The 15,074-nt window shown below is 32.2% G+C and overlaps 1 protein-coding gene across 1 annotated transcript; it reads right to left on the bottom strand.

Moving 5' to 3' along the window:
• Positions 1-11,846: 11,846 nt before the first annotated feature.
• Positions 11,847-14,779, bottom strand: LOC143046666 (uncharacterized). The gene is made up of 3 exons (XM_076219781.1): positions 14,669-14,779; positions 13,751-13,823; positions 11,847-13,031 (listed from the first exon to the last, which is right to left on the bottom strand). The coding sequence occupies exon 3, from the start codon at positions 12,905-12,907 to the stop codon at positions 11,993-11,995; it is 915 nt and encodes a 304-aa protein (XP_076075896.1). The 5' UTR covers positions 12,908-13,031; positions 13,751-13,823; positions 14,669-14,779; the 3' UTR covers positions 11,847-11,992.
• Between the last annotated feature and the right edge of the window lie 295 nt (positions 14,780-15,074).

The following is a 15,074-nucleotide window of genomic DNA, read 5'->3' as shown; positions in this document are numbered from 1 at the left end:
TCTACTAGCTAATGAGCATCAGTTAATGTCTTGTCTGCATTGATTAAACTTAAACAATATTGTCTGTTTGGATGTCAGGTGAAATTTTCGAAAATTCTTAAGCATTTAAAAAAATTCGAATTAAATATTTCGTGGAAGGGCAGACTAAACATTTTCAGTGGTTGAAGATTATAAACCCTAGTTATCACACACAAGAAAATCATATTTTTTCGAAGATATCCATTTTCATCATCCAAATTAAAAGACTGTCGTCAAGTACTTTTAGAAAAAAATAGCAATTCGAACACACCTACTCTGTTTTTGTGATTCATTAGATAGGTATTTCACTTGACCCATATATTTCATCTTTTCGTACTGTCATTTTTTTACGTTATAAAGTCAACCTGTAGCTTTGATATATAAACATGATAGAATCTGAAGCGAGATGCTATATCAAATACTCTTGCTTTGTACGTTTTAAAGACAAAATATACACCCCAAACATGCCCTAACATAAAAAGGTGCACTCGATTTTCTCTTTTCGATACAATCGTTACCTATTTTGGGGAATTTTTTCTTGATTCACATAATGGAAGGGCAGACACGAATATTTCTGAACTAAAAGATTGATATGTTCTCCGTCCGTGGTAAAAAAAATTCGGAGATTATGCATTTTCTACATCCAACTTATAGATACCCATGTCGTTGACTAGATATCTTATTGTTTTGCATTATTATGTAATAGATACATTGAAAACTTATGCAAATGGTGTTATTAAAGTAAAACACTTCGTAATTGAGAAGAAAATTGTCGTTTTATTTGTTTCTATTAACTTTTTAAAATTTTTGATACTATATCAAACATTACAGTAAACATTTATCGCTTTCTCGATAAACAAAGAGCTTCAATTCTTTTGTTCTATTTTCAAAAGATTTTCCGCCTGCATATATCAAGACAAATTAAGATTTTAATCTGCCCTCTGGAACCATACACAGACTTGATTACCAAATATTCGTATGTATTATTAATGTTTTTAATGCTCCATTTATTGGCATTATGTTTTTCTGGTCTGTGCGTACGTTCGACTGTTCGTCTGTTTGTTTGTCCGTTTTTCCAGCTTCAAGTTAAATAAAATTGAAACTTAGTACACATTTTCCCTATGGTATGATCTTTTTAATTCTAATGCCAAAATACAGTTTTATCCCATTTTCACAGTCCAATAAACATAGAAAATGATAGTGTAGATGAGGCATTCGTGTACTAGGGACACATTCATGTTTCTTTAAATTTTCGTCGTATCACTGTCAATTTGTGTTAAAATTTTAACGTCGTTATCAATAAATATTTCATTATTTACGAGAAATATGCAATTTACTATCATTGTCATAACTCAAATACGGCCAATTATATTATAGTTTAAAAAAAAAAATTATGAAACATATTTATATCCGCTAACCGAGCCCCTATTGATATCGACAAACTCAACAAAAAAGCTTTGAATACAATACGGATATTTCTTAGAATTGATGGTCATCCTATAAAAGTTACGGTCGTCCAATATAAATTACAGTCAGTCTTTAAAAATTACGGTCCTCCTTTACAAGTTACGGTAATCTTTTTACCAATCACGGTCATCCTTGTTTTATGTTACGGTCATCTTGAAAATATTTTGATTATGATTTACGGTCATCTGAATGATTTTTTCAAATCGAATTTCCCGTTTCATGCACATTTCTCGGAAGTAATTAGTGATTTCCGAGTGATTCTTTTATAAATTTACATCGTTTCAATGTATGATTTGTAAAGAAAATGATATAGAAACACTTTAACAGACAATACAGAAACTGACCTAATTTTTCATCCGACATCTTGGGATGACCGTGAATGCAGTTACGGTCATCAGCTTTGCCCCAGTGAACATTACAATGTTTACAGCAGAAAAGTATGTAGTAATATTTTTAAAGGCACTCCGTGAATCATTTAAATTACTAAAAAAAAAACCACCTGCTATTGTCTTCTTTAATGTATTGGATAATATTCAGAAGATCCATTTACAACTTACGACATTCATAAAACACAAAGGTTCAAAATCCCCGTGCATAGTCGACATTTTTTTGATTTTGCTCTTCATAGGTCCCTTTTGGTCATATAGTTCTTTGCATGTGTATATCTTATAATATAAATCCTTGGCTTTTAAATAATTGGTAGTGAGCTTTCTAAATAAATGTACATTCAGATAACAAAAATAACAAAAAAAACTTGCGAGTCTTGACGATTTGTCTTCATGACTTTGATATTCGTCAGAAGGTTTTACTCTTCTTTTTAATTTGATTATAATGAGGTATATTATGCAAATTGTGATTGCAGTGTAAATCAACTTTTGATAACTTCGTATCTTTAGGGAACCATTCATATCATGTGCACGAACCAACTTCTTTCCCTATGTAACGACAATTATACATCAACGAACTGAGTTACAGATAAATCGATAAAATATATATCGTAGCTATATGTATACAAGTGTTTTTGGTACTTACCTTCAATCCTATAAACTGATGATTTTCACACAGTAGGGAGCACAAAGCTGGTGAATTGTCTTTCAGAGAAATACTCTTAGTATCTTCAAGTGTAATCAATGCACAACCTGAATGAGAATTTGTAGAAACATTAATGATAGGAAATTTGATCGTCTGCTATACCGAACTCAATACCGAAAAGTAGATACATTATATATGCTTTACAAATGTATGGAAATACAATACATATTTGTTTACACGGTTCTCTTAAATTCATTTACTTTGTTGTATTCAATTTACTTGTCCCTTTTTAAATCCCTGCAGTATGAGCTCCTTTGTCTAAATTAAAAACAACGAGACCTGGACGACGAGCTTATATTTGTGGTGATGTAGTCGGTACCCCGACGACAATATATTTAAAAGATGTAAAAGCTATATGGTTTTGGTTTGTATTTGTGTTTTCATTTTTTGCCATGGCGTTGTCAGTTTATTTCAATCTCTGAGTTTGACGTTCCCTCTGGTTTCTTTCGTCCCTCATTTCTTTTACGTTTAGTGTATTATAAACATATGTATTAATAGTGAATTGGGAAACAAGTTTTGCAACTTATTTTAATCCCTTTCCACTTTGCGGGTGCGAGTGCTGCCTTTTACGTTTCAACTCTGTAGACAGAATTGACCTCATGTGCAATTGAGAATGAAAATGGGTGATGTGCCAAAGAGACAACAATCCGACCAAACGGCAGCAGAAAAAACGAAGGCTTCATATTGTTCTTAATCACAGCGAATTTTTTTTACCAATGGGCATTCGTGTGTTATTAAGATATTTTGTTTATAACATTATAAGACTTATCTTATGAATCTGAAGCTATCAACCAATAACCTTTCTTCTATAATATTTTTCAGTTAAGTGACTTCCACAATGATTTGTTGACCCTGAAATGAATTATTTCTTTCCCTTCCCGATATTTTTCATCTGTGTATGTTTCCGTTCATATTAGGCAAGTTATTATACCAACCGGAAACTATTTTTTTTACACAAGAGCGACATGTATAGTGAGCAGACGCAATTGACTTCAATGTGCTCCCGAAGTATGAAACATATAAATCCAATTAAAAGGCGTTTGTAATGCGGGGTTCACACATTGCCGGTTATTGCTCCCGTTTGCTATCAGACAGCGATACGACATTATCTGGAATATCCTATCATTGTCTGAACGAAGTAGTTTGAGTTCGAAACAGATTCCTACGGGTCGGGAAGAATCCGAGAAGTTCGGCAAAGCCCCGACAGTGTGCGTCGCGTAACATTCGAGGAAACTTTGCCGATTTTGTCTAGTCGGATTACAATCGTGTCTGTGTCGTGACAGATTCTGCTGTATCGGATCAAAATCCTAACAATGTTCTGTGTATTCTGGATGGTGTCCCGTGGAACGGGAATCATCTGGAGAAATTTTTCATTGCTGTTTTTCTGCCGATTGAGTCAAGATTGCATCCAGATCTTGTCGATTACGAACCGTTTTTGCCGAAACCGTTCCGGAACAGTCCCGTTTTTAATAGGAAATTCGTCAATGATACCCACATCAGAGTCTCGACAATCACAGAATACAATACGACTGAGACCAGACAAAGCCGTTTGCAATGCGATAGAGCGGACCGTGATATAATTACGTTCCGACAGTACCTGATCATCCCAAGTTTGCCGACAGTTTTCGAACGGATAACTTCCGTCAGCGTCGGTTAACTGTCTGGTCACTGTCTGGTCACTGTCTGATATCTGTCGGATTAGATTCGGTAGAATCGGGACGCAGTCGTGACAGACTCGGTCGAGTCTTAACCAGGCGAAATATACAAATTTGGATTAGAAGCGGATTGAGAACGGGATTATCAGGATAAATTGGCTTGGAAACGGCTGAATATCGACGCTTCCTGGACAATATCTGATTGTTGTCGTGATTAGATTATTTGTTTTACAAATTTTAATTTCCATCCACGATTCACAGGATCTAAATCAGACTTTTGAATTCTTTTTTATCGGGAATGGTCCTGTCAAGGACGGTAGTAAAATCGTAAATGTGTGACCCCAGCTTAAGCACACATTCAACTTAAACAATTTTGCTATTGTTTTCGTTTTTTTGGTTTGATTTGTGTACATTTATATCTTATTTTTTTCCCTACAAGAATCACAGATCTGTTTTGTAAAAGAATTTTTGGCCGAAGATGGGTAATGCATTTGGATTGTAATCAATCTTCGTTAATCGGCTTCAATATGCACATAGTGCTTTTGTGTGATCCATGTCTTGATTGAAACGCATTTAAGACTTCTTTAAAAAGTACTCTTTTTATATGTATTGTTTGTATATATGTTTAAATGTGATTGCATTATCTATATACCTGATATTTTGCATTTATTCATTTTAAACTAATACATAAATGAAAAAGTGCTAGTCGATTACTAATGTACACCTTCGTATGTCATCCAGGAGGAATTAAAATACAATTCACTTTTAATTTCTTCATAGCTACCATTCAACTGATCAGAATCATCCTCCATTGTTGGTATCTTACATTTAGCAGCACGGTCATACAGTCTTAGTCGATTTTGATCACCAGATAAAGGTTCTATTCATATGTAAGAGAAGATATATTTTAATTGTTTTAAACCATATAAAACAACTCGTTATCATAACGTTTAAACAAAACATGCGATAAACAAAGTAATTGCGCAAAATCCGTACATGTTTGCAACAAAGAAAACAAAAACACCTGACATTACAACTACACCTAAGATTTTCAATTTATATTACTTGCTTTTAGGACTTCCAATATAAACTATATAAACAAACTGGTTTTTTTACATCATGTTTATAATGAAAAATGTGTATATTATAAAATGAAAAAGTAAACAATTGAGTATTGACTATTAAATCCCTTTAACTATTTAATTATACCTTAGATAAAATACATATAGAATCCTACAATTATTTTTTATCAAATGCAGTAAGCTTTTTCACCCTGGCCTGATTTAAAGATGAAACATTAAACACCATTTTTATCATTCAAAAAATAGTCTGTCTTAGTGGTGACTTTCTAGAGAACTAAAAAACGTGATCAACAGACACGCGCTTTAAATATTGAATTGTGTCTGTATCAAGTGGAAATCTCTGTTTATCTAACACTGAGACATCAACAAACTCATAAACCATTAATTATGTTAATTTTAAAAATCTCAGACATAACTAGATGTAAAGTTTTGAAAAAAAAAATCAATTACACATCCGCTATTCAATGATGGCCAATCACTGTATTGCAATTGTCTTTACATTTCAAAATAGTACAGCGATCGGAGTTGCTTGTGAAGCTTGTTCTGATAAACCTACCATTGCACATGAAATTACCGCTGTTTTTTTCGATGGTATTCATATTGCTCAGTGTTTAAGTTTTTTTGTCGTTTTTTTTCTATAGTATTATCAACTTGTTAACTGCTTATGACTTTGAATTTCAATTTGGTGTCTTTCGCATCTCTTTTATATGCTTAAACAAATTTGGGAAAATATACATGAAGAAATCTAGTTTGCAGAATATAGCTTTTTAACTGTCTTCTTGAACAAATTCCAGGTTTAGAAGAAAATTATCATAACTCGAACCAGATATATTGAATACTTATTATATATAAGTACATTAGTTGGGATAGTTCATATGTTAAACCGTGACATTGTGGACAAGTAGCATTCACATATAAAATAATGCGGTTTTTAATGTCTCTCTCTACTTCTCAATTTATAGAACATATATGTAAACAAATAAATGTTTTGTTTACTGCATTAACTATTGTTTTGTTCCACATAGAGACCTAAATCTGTCATAAACATTAATTAATTCCTACATTTGCTTCTCCGTATGGTCATGTATCTTACTCTAGCTTATATTAAAGACATATATCATATTCTGTATTGCTTTTTGGATTAGATATACGAACCTGCATTTCCTAAATTACTCCAAATTCCAATAATTCCAATGCATATTACTGTCCACATTACAGAAAATATAGCCATTTTGGAAATCATCTAATTATTTCCTGTGCAAAGTCACACATAACCAATTTAACAAGGAAATGTAAAATAAATAAATAAAGTATTGATGTTTTTTTTTGTATGGCCATTACTTTCCAGCGGAAATTGGTTTTATTTTATCATTTCATATCTGAATATGTCAAACATATTTGTAACTGTTTAAGAGTATAAAAGAAAATATTTTAGATATATAATTACAGATAAGCTTCGAGGAGGGTCCTACTTTTGGATAGGAACATGTAGTGAGATTTCACTAGAAGGTTTATAAGTAAGGAATTAATTTTCAGTTCAATCAGAGAAGCACTAAAAAGTAAAATCACAAAAATACTGAACTTAGAGGAAAATCAATTCGGAAAGTCCATAATCACATGACAAAATCAAATAACAAAACGCATCAAAAACGAATGGACAAGAACTGTCATATTCCTGAATTAAGTCACATTTAATACATTGCAGTTCAATAAAGACATTAGCCATTGATATACTACATATGAGCATATAGGTCATGAAAACGAAATAACTGTAGTTAGAAATAAAACAAATATTTTTTAAGTTAGTCTAGAAATAAAATGAATTAATATATAAAGATTAATACATGGCCTTTTCCATATAGAGCTAGGTATCATTCAGAGACCCCCAAATCAGCCCGATGATTGTTCACTTTTTTTCATAACTTATATGCAAAAGCTATCATACTAATTCTAAGTATATAAAAAGAAGACGAATAAATCATTTAACCATATCAAAGAAAAGATAATTAGAGAAGGCACACTTAAAAATCATTAGTTTACAGATAAAAGAAGCTCGACATCTTTAGCTTGAGTCTAAACATAGAATCACTATAATACTGAACTCCGATGAAAAACAAAAACGTTAAGAGCGTAATCAAATGAAAAAATCAAAAGCTCAAACACATCAAATGGCGAAATCAAAAGCTCAAACACATCAACTGACAAAATTAAACTCAAAAACATTCTAAAAACTCAAACACATCAAACGAACGGGTAACAACTGTTACATTCCTGACTTGGTACAGGTATTTTCATATGTAGAGAATGCAGGATATTACCTGGTTTAGTATCCAGCTATACCTTTCTCTTGTATGACAGTCGCATCAAATTCTATAATATTGAATACAATGTATGAACATGGGATCATGCGGCATTTGTTGGTCATTCACATGGCCTTGTGTACAAACACTGTATATTCGCACGTAATCCCTTACTGACTCATTAACTGAAGTAAAAAACAGTTGAACATTCGGAACTTTTTTTTTGTATTTATTAACTCTAGTCTTGATCCACTTATAAAAAATATCTATTACAAACATTATCTACCAATGAGAAGAGCACAGGACTTCAGATTTATACAGAAAGCTGTCCACCAAATGGGCGGTCCCTGATGACGTTTATATATATACTGAATTTATCCCGAAAGAGAAGATTAATGGTGAACAGGCGCAAAAAATCACAAATAACTTGCATAATTTCTTAAGTATGTACATTTTTTTTATTAAAAAAAATACTTTAAAAATTACTTTTTATTACATGAACTCGTGCAAATGATATAATATTTCTAAGTTAATGTTTCTGTTGAATCAGTTGAACATCCAAATGATCATCGATGTGAAATAGTAGACACTAGACATTATTTAAGGAGCGATGCAATACACATAATGTATTTCTGTTAATCATTTACACCAGTTAAAAACTTTTGGATGTAAAAATATGGTACAAATAGATTTAATTTACTGAATTGCATATTTCTTTTTGTTGAAATGAAAATGTTAAAATTAAACTGCTCCCGGTTAACAATAAAATAGGAAGATGTGGGATACATGTATGTGCCAATGAACCAACTCTCCATTCAAGTCACAAAGCAAACCAATTTTAGATCACTGCCTTAACACGGAGCTTTAACTCAGAACGAAACGCAAGCTATGAAGGTACCCATAATGCCTAGTGTAAAACAATTCAAAATGAGGAAACAAAGGTCTATATAAATAAAGATGTGGTATGACTGACAATGAGACAGCTGTCCGCAAGAGATCAAAATGACACAGACATTAACAACTATAGGTCATCGTACGGCTTTTAACAATGAGTAAAGCCCATACCACATAGTCAGCTATAAAAGGTCCTGATAAGGCAATGAAAAACAATTCAAACGAGAAAATGAAAGGCCTTATTTATATTAAAGAATGAACGAAAAACAAATATGTCACACATAAACAAACGAAAACCACTAAATTACAGGCTCCTGATTTGGGACAGGAACATACATAAATAATGTGGCGGGGTTAAACATGTTAGCGGGATCCCAACCCTCCCCAACCTGGGACAGTGGTATAACAGTACAACATAAGAAGCTTATCTACCGAAAATGTACGGTCATTTCACTACGTTATTTTATAGCTTTTGGGTCGATTCCGAAAAAGCGAGTTAACGTCTCATTGTTTTTAGAATGAGGCTGGTTTTATATAGTTTATGACAATTTGTTTCGTTTGACTGCTTAGATAAATCGTTTATTGAAATTTAAATAACTTTCACCAAGCAACTGTCATATGTATAATATTTATAAATATAAAGTGAATTAGATATTTAGAATTTTCGACAAATTTAATATGGATAAGAACTATTATTTTACATTAGAAACAAAAAAATGTTTAAGAAATTTTCAGAACATCTTTTGAATATTCTATTTATAATATGCTATTATTACGTAAGTATTTCTGTATTGGCCTTGTTATTGTTCCGAGACTTGCTGTATTGGCCTGAGGCGAAGCCGAAGGCCAATACAGCTGGCCGAGGACCAATAACAAGGCCAATACAGAAATACACGTAATAATATCTTTATTAATTAACTACAGTGTTACAATATTTTTTTAATTTGATTTCAAAAGAGATAAATATTTTTACCTTGAAGTGGAACTATCCAAATCTCAGTTTGTTTCTTTTTATTAGATGCAGGTGTCTTCAGCATTTTCTTATCTGATGAATTTTTCTACCCTTTTCAGTCACTATAAAGTGTTACAACTTAAATTTAGACGCAACACATAAATAGTAATTGGAAAGGTACTGTCATTGCATGTGTTATGCAGAAACTAATTTAAAATCGATGTCTACAATCGTGAAATTATGAGGTCGTCAAGAAATGAACTTTGTGATAATCTACTCGTTCCCCAAACCTGAAATAGTTCTATCGTCTGCCTTCAAAATACCTTTTAAATGAATGTGACCGTCTTTCGCCTGAAATGTATGCCATACTGAAATTTTCAGCATGTTTAAGATAACTAAATGACAACTACGTCTTCAAAACAACTATTTACTTTCCGTTTGTGTTTATCGTGACTTTCAATGTAAAATCTAGAGACGTTCCGAAATCCTGCACTTGTGTCAACTCGGCCAAGATAGAATAACTCGGCCAATACAGAAACAAATCTATATTGGCCGAGTTATTCTGTATTGGCCCAGTTTACACATTATATTGCATAGGCAGTTTTCATCATATTAAGTCCAAAAACAGTGTAGTTAATTAATAATTATATTTACAGGACTACTTTTTGTCAGAAAGCACGACTGCAAAGTTGTTATGACTAACACATTTTCTGGTTACAAAAAATAATCGTTTCTTATATAACCAATTACATGTTAAAAATTTATCGAAAAAAAAAGAATTGTACGTTTTCATACGTTATTTAATGAAATAGATATACAGCATTACATTATAAGACCACAACATAATATCCTCCAAGATATGACGATTTAATACATACAGGGGGAGTAACCCCCCAAAAAAACAGGTAAAGTGTCGCCCGTTTTATTTAAAATGTTTTAAAAATCGTAACACGACTGAATACGATCTTACAGCAACTAAACAGACCTTCAGTCTTATTTTTTTTAACATGATGTAACTAAGTCTTATTTGAACGCAAGATGAATCTGTCTTGTTTATCTTGACACGACTGATCTGACAGAACAGGAAATATAGTCTGAGTCTGGAAGTCTAAACAAGTCTTAAGGTTTTTCACCAGCTGTAAATTACATGTAAGTCGAATAAGACTTGATCAGACCAAAATGACCGTTTCAGACTTAAATCTTGCAACAAGTGATGCATGAGCTATTATGTAACTACTACGTACCTTTGCAGCTGCACAATATATCAGAAACAGATACTAGAAAATTCCAAAGATCTTTTAGAGAACTTTTTCACCCTTTACACATATTCTACAGCTAATGATCAAACTATCGACATTTCCTGGTGAAACCACAGTGCCTTTCTCTTTGTCGACTTGTTTCATTATTTATAAACATGGGTTTCTTGGGAAGAAATACAATAATCTAGCATTATACTTACGCTTAACTTCCGACTATAAATGGAGATGTCTTCTCACTCAATAAGGCAAAGTTTGGTCACTATATATGTTAAACGCATCTTTCAAGTTGATTTTTAGAGAGAGCACAAACTTTTATAGCTGCATAACATCCTGACTTACATCAAGTAACCAATAAAAACGACAATGAGGTTCAGTTTAAAACAATAGGTAACGTATATCTCACAGATACGTATACATTGTAATACGATATATCAGAACTTTACAAATTGTCTATCATGATTTCCTTGCAATTGATAAATGTATAGGATGACAGCACAGAAGAGAGAGATTCAAAGAGCAGTATTTTATATTAAGTTAAGCCTTCCAATTGATATTTTATACTATGTCGTTCTATGTTGGGATACTATTGTTTCAGAAAAGGGAGAAGGTTTGGTATCATTTAAACGAGTAATTCCGCTGCAAATGTTTGCACCTGTCCTAAGTCAGGAATCTGATGTACAGAAGTTGTCGTTTGTTTATGTAGTTCATACGTGTTTTTCGTTTCTCGTTTTTATATAGATTAGACCGTTGGTTTTCCCTTTTGAATGGTTTTATATTACTAAGTGCTGGGACCCTTTATAGCTTGCTGTTCGATATGAGCCAAGGCTCTATGTTGATGACCGTACCTTGACCTATAATGGTATACTTTTATAAATTGTTTTTTGGATTGAGAGTAGTCTCATTGGCTCTCATACCGCATCTTCATATATCTATAAACGATAATATGTACGCTTAAAGTTTGAAAAATGCAACACTAGCATGTTAATTTTTTTTAAATGTATGGCATACGCACTCACGAATAGTTGATAAAAATTTGCCCGAACACTGATGATTAAACTTCATACATAGACATGTATGACACGATTAACGAAGATTTGTAATAACATTTTATTCAAACGTTTTTTCATACTTTGAAAGAGCAAATTCTCTTTTTGGATATGCATCGATAACTTCAAAATGTTCCATAGGCCAGTCAAGTCTTTGAATGTTATCTTAAAATGCTAATTATACTTTTTTGAATGAAAACTCAGTTGATAGTTTAAAAGAAACAGATTTACAAACAGTCATCGGGGGTACTTGTATTGTCAGATTTTTGAAAGGAAGCTGGTGTTTTAAATGTTTTCAATGAGAACATCCTTTGGAATGTCAGTTTCACTGAAGACCTTCGTGTGTCTGGTTGAACACATTTCGTTTGGCGATTAACTTTGTTCCGTAGTGTGCATTGACTAACACCATCCATCGCTTCTTCTTTGTTGTGCATGTCTTTTCTTTCAATTATATTTTCTGCTACATCTTCTTTTGCAATTTCAGCTTTGGGCGAATCATATACAAAATTATCCACACTTAATTCTGTAACAGTATACGCATCGTTTCCACGTATTCGTGATTGTCTTTTCAATATTGATTTCCGTATACTTCTTCCTCTGTGTACCATGCCCTGTCTTATTTGAGAGAAAGCTCTTTGAAACTTTGAGGTTTCTTCGTCCCATGGATCTTCATATACCATATCGTTTTCCTTCTGCTTAGTCCTATTATGCTCATTCCCATCTATGACACATTTCTCGTCAGATTTCAAAGTAAAATCTAGGTGATGGTACTCACTTTTAGTTTCAATGCCAGTATTAATGTCTACTTCGTTAGATGGTATATGTCTGATTAACTTCACTGCTGTATATGCAGCATTTTCATTGTTTGCTCTGCCTGTTGAAGTACCTAGCCTGGCTGATTTCGTTTTTGTAGATGTCGCATATTTTGGTGATGAAACCGGTCTGATAGGATGAAGAACAGTATGTGAAGCATTTCCACCGTTTACGTTTTGTGTTGATGAACCCTGTTCGTTTGATTTCATCGTTAAATTTGTAACGGTTTCAGTGTTGAAGTTGTTTATTGGTATATCCTTTCCAACTGATTTGACTGTTGTATATGCAGAATTGTCAGTGTTTAATGTTGGCATGGATAATCTCTTCATGTCGCTTTCATTTGGAATCCATTGTAAACCAAGGTGATCGCTGCAAATGTCCTCAGTTGCAAAATATAAATCTCTTCTTGTCTTTATAGCATTTTGATCTTGTATTTCTAAACTGTACTGTTTCCTACAGAACAAAATATTATAAAGCTTTCAATAAATAGACTTATAGCCTTAGATAGCAAGGCAATGCCTGAATTTGAAAGCTAAAAATTGTTACAAAAAACAAACGTGGAAGATGCTAATGCTGTCTAATAATCATCACAGTACAAACATGTAAGACAGAGAGTTATGTGCCAACTTGAATTTAAAAGTAGCAGAAGTAAATCAGTCTACATCTTGAACGAAAAGTATACATCAATAACTTTGAATCTTACGAAAATCAAGTGTACTATCATTATATAACGACTGGTTGTGAAAAAAAAACAGAATATTTTGTTGATTTATTCTATGTCGTACTCCTTGTCCAATAAGAAATATATAAGAGTAAATACCACAGCAAATGTTACACATTTACACATTTTGATTTGTTTTATATTTCCGATTTCACCCTACATTTGTCATGATTGTAGACGAATTATTTTTTCATATGTTATCTTAAAATAATATTTTTTAACCTTCTTTCTATCACATAAAATTGGTGTTTAAGTATTTTTTTCAACAATGTCAGTCATTCTGTAGCTAGTAAAACGCTCCTTACGCCATATCGTTTTGTATTTTTATTAAAATTCAGCACGACCAAAGCAACATTCAGGCAAATAAAGCTTGAATTTTTAGAATTGAACAAAATTTCAAAACGCATTTGTGAAAACAGTACTTTAGAGGAGAAACTAATAACACACATACCTCGTTTGTCTGTATAAATACAATACAAATATAGCTGTTGATATAATAAGAATAGACAGAAATGCTGTGATACCTGCAATGTAAAATTTTGTTTTATGCTCTCTTTCTTAATTCCAATTAATTATGTGTAAGTAAGTTGAACAGTGGTTTGAAGGCAATGCATTAAACTGTATAGCAATGCATAATAATTGAAAACAATTTATCACAATTAAGAATACATACAGTGAAATGCACTTATAAAGACTTCAAACCGTTAACAAACTTTGTTTACAATGAACTATTTTTTCATTTAATATTTGTTCTTCCTTTTTGATAATATTTTATAAAAAAAAGACCTCATAAATGAACTGTTTTTCTGGCTTTCGACTGCTGCAGTATTAGTTACAGTGTATTGATGATAACCTACAAACTACATCAACTTTTCAAAGTATAAAAATATTAGTTCGCGTCATGCTTATTGACGCGAATGTACCTTAGTTTCAACTCAAACTGCAAGCTCAATTTTTTTTTTATAAAAGCAGAGCTAAAAAATCCAAAACTTATCAGGACTTTTCAACTGTCTAAAAAGTAAACTTTATTATTTTTTTTATAAACGTTTTACGAGATTATCGTTATTACCATATGAATTGATGTCTGAAAATATTGTCAATTCTAAATGTAAACTGGAGATTTTTTTTAATTTTTCAAAAACAATATCATCACAACAAGAGTTTGAGAAAGTTATATTCGAACTATATGTAACAATACAGCCATTATCCGCGGTCGGAAACGATTGCAAGCTTGTTGAACATTGAAATTTGCTAGAAATTTTGTAAGGCATTTTCAAATATAGGTACATTTATATGTACATGTAAATGTGTAATATTCAAATGAACTGCACTGCAATGAGAGTAAACATTGATTTTCAAAAGTCCTCACCAATGATTATGATAAAGACGTCAGTTATTCTTGTTCTGTCAATTTCCTCGTACTCCTCGAACGGTTCGTACCTATTGCCATTACTGTCTGTAGTATTAGAACTATTCGATGCTGTTCCTGCAATTATAACTTACATTTGCAGAAAAAAGCAGCACTAATGTCTTACAGATAACTTCTAAGTTTTGAAATATTGTTATATTTATTAGAGATCCGGGCCAGTGAATACAGTTCTAATTAGAATTTCACTTTTGTCGTTTGAAAAATATAGCCCTTGATAGAGTAGAAAATACCAATGTTGTTCAGTTTCAAGTATTTGATTATTTAACAGTAGTTTATCAATGTTCAAAACCTATCTACGGTTCTACGAAATTAAATTAAATTATGAACCATTATTAACAAGGAACAA

The sequence above is a fragment of the Mytilus galloprovincialis genome, chromosome 9 (genome assembly GCF_965363235.1).
Source record: "Mytilus galloprovincialis chromosome 9, xbMytGall1.hap1.1, whole genome shotgun sequence".
NCBI lineage: Eukaryota > Metazoa > Mollusca > Bivalvia > Mytilida > Mytilidae > Mytilus > Mytilus galloprovincialis.
Note: the sequence above shows the minus strand (reverse complement) of the source record. Positions and strands in the feature narration are given on the sequence as shown.

Excerpts from the sequence above, each read along its gene's own strand:
- LOC143046666 (XM_076219781.1), bottom strand. The coding sequence starts at position 12,907 with ATGAAGAGATTATCCATGCCAACATTAAACACTGACAATTCTGCATAT.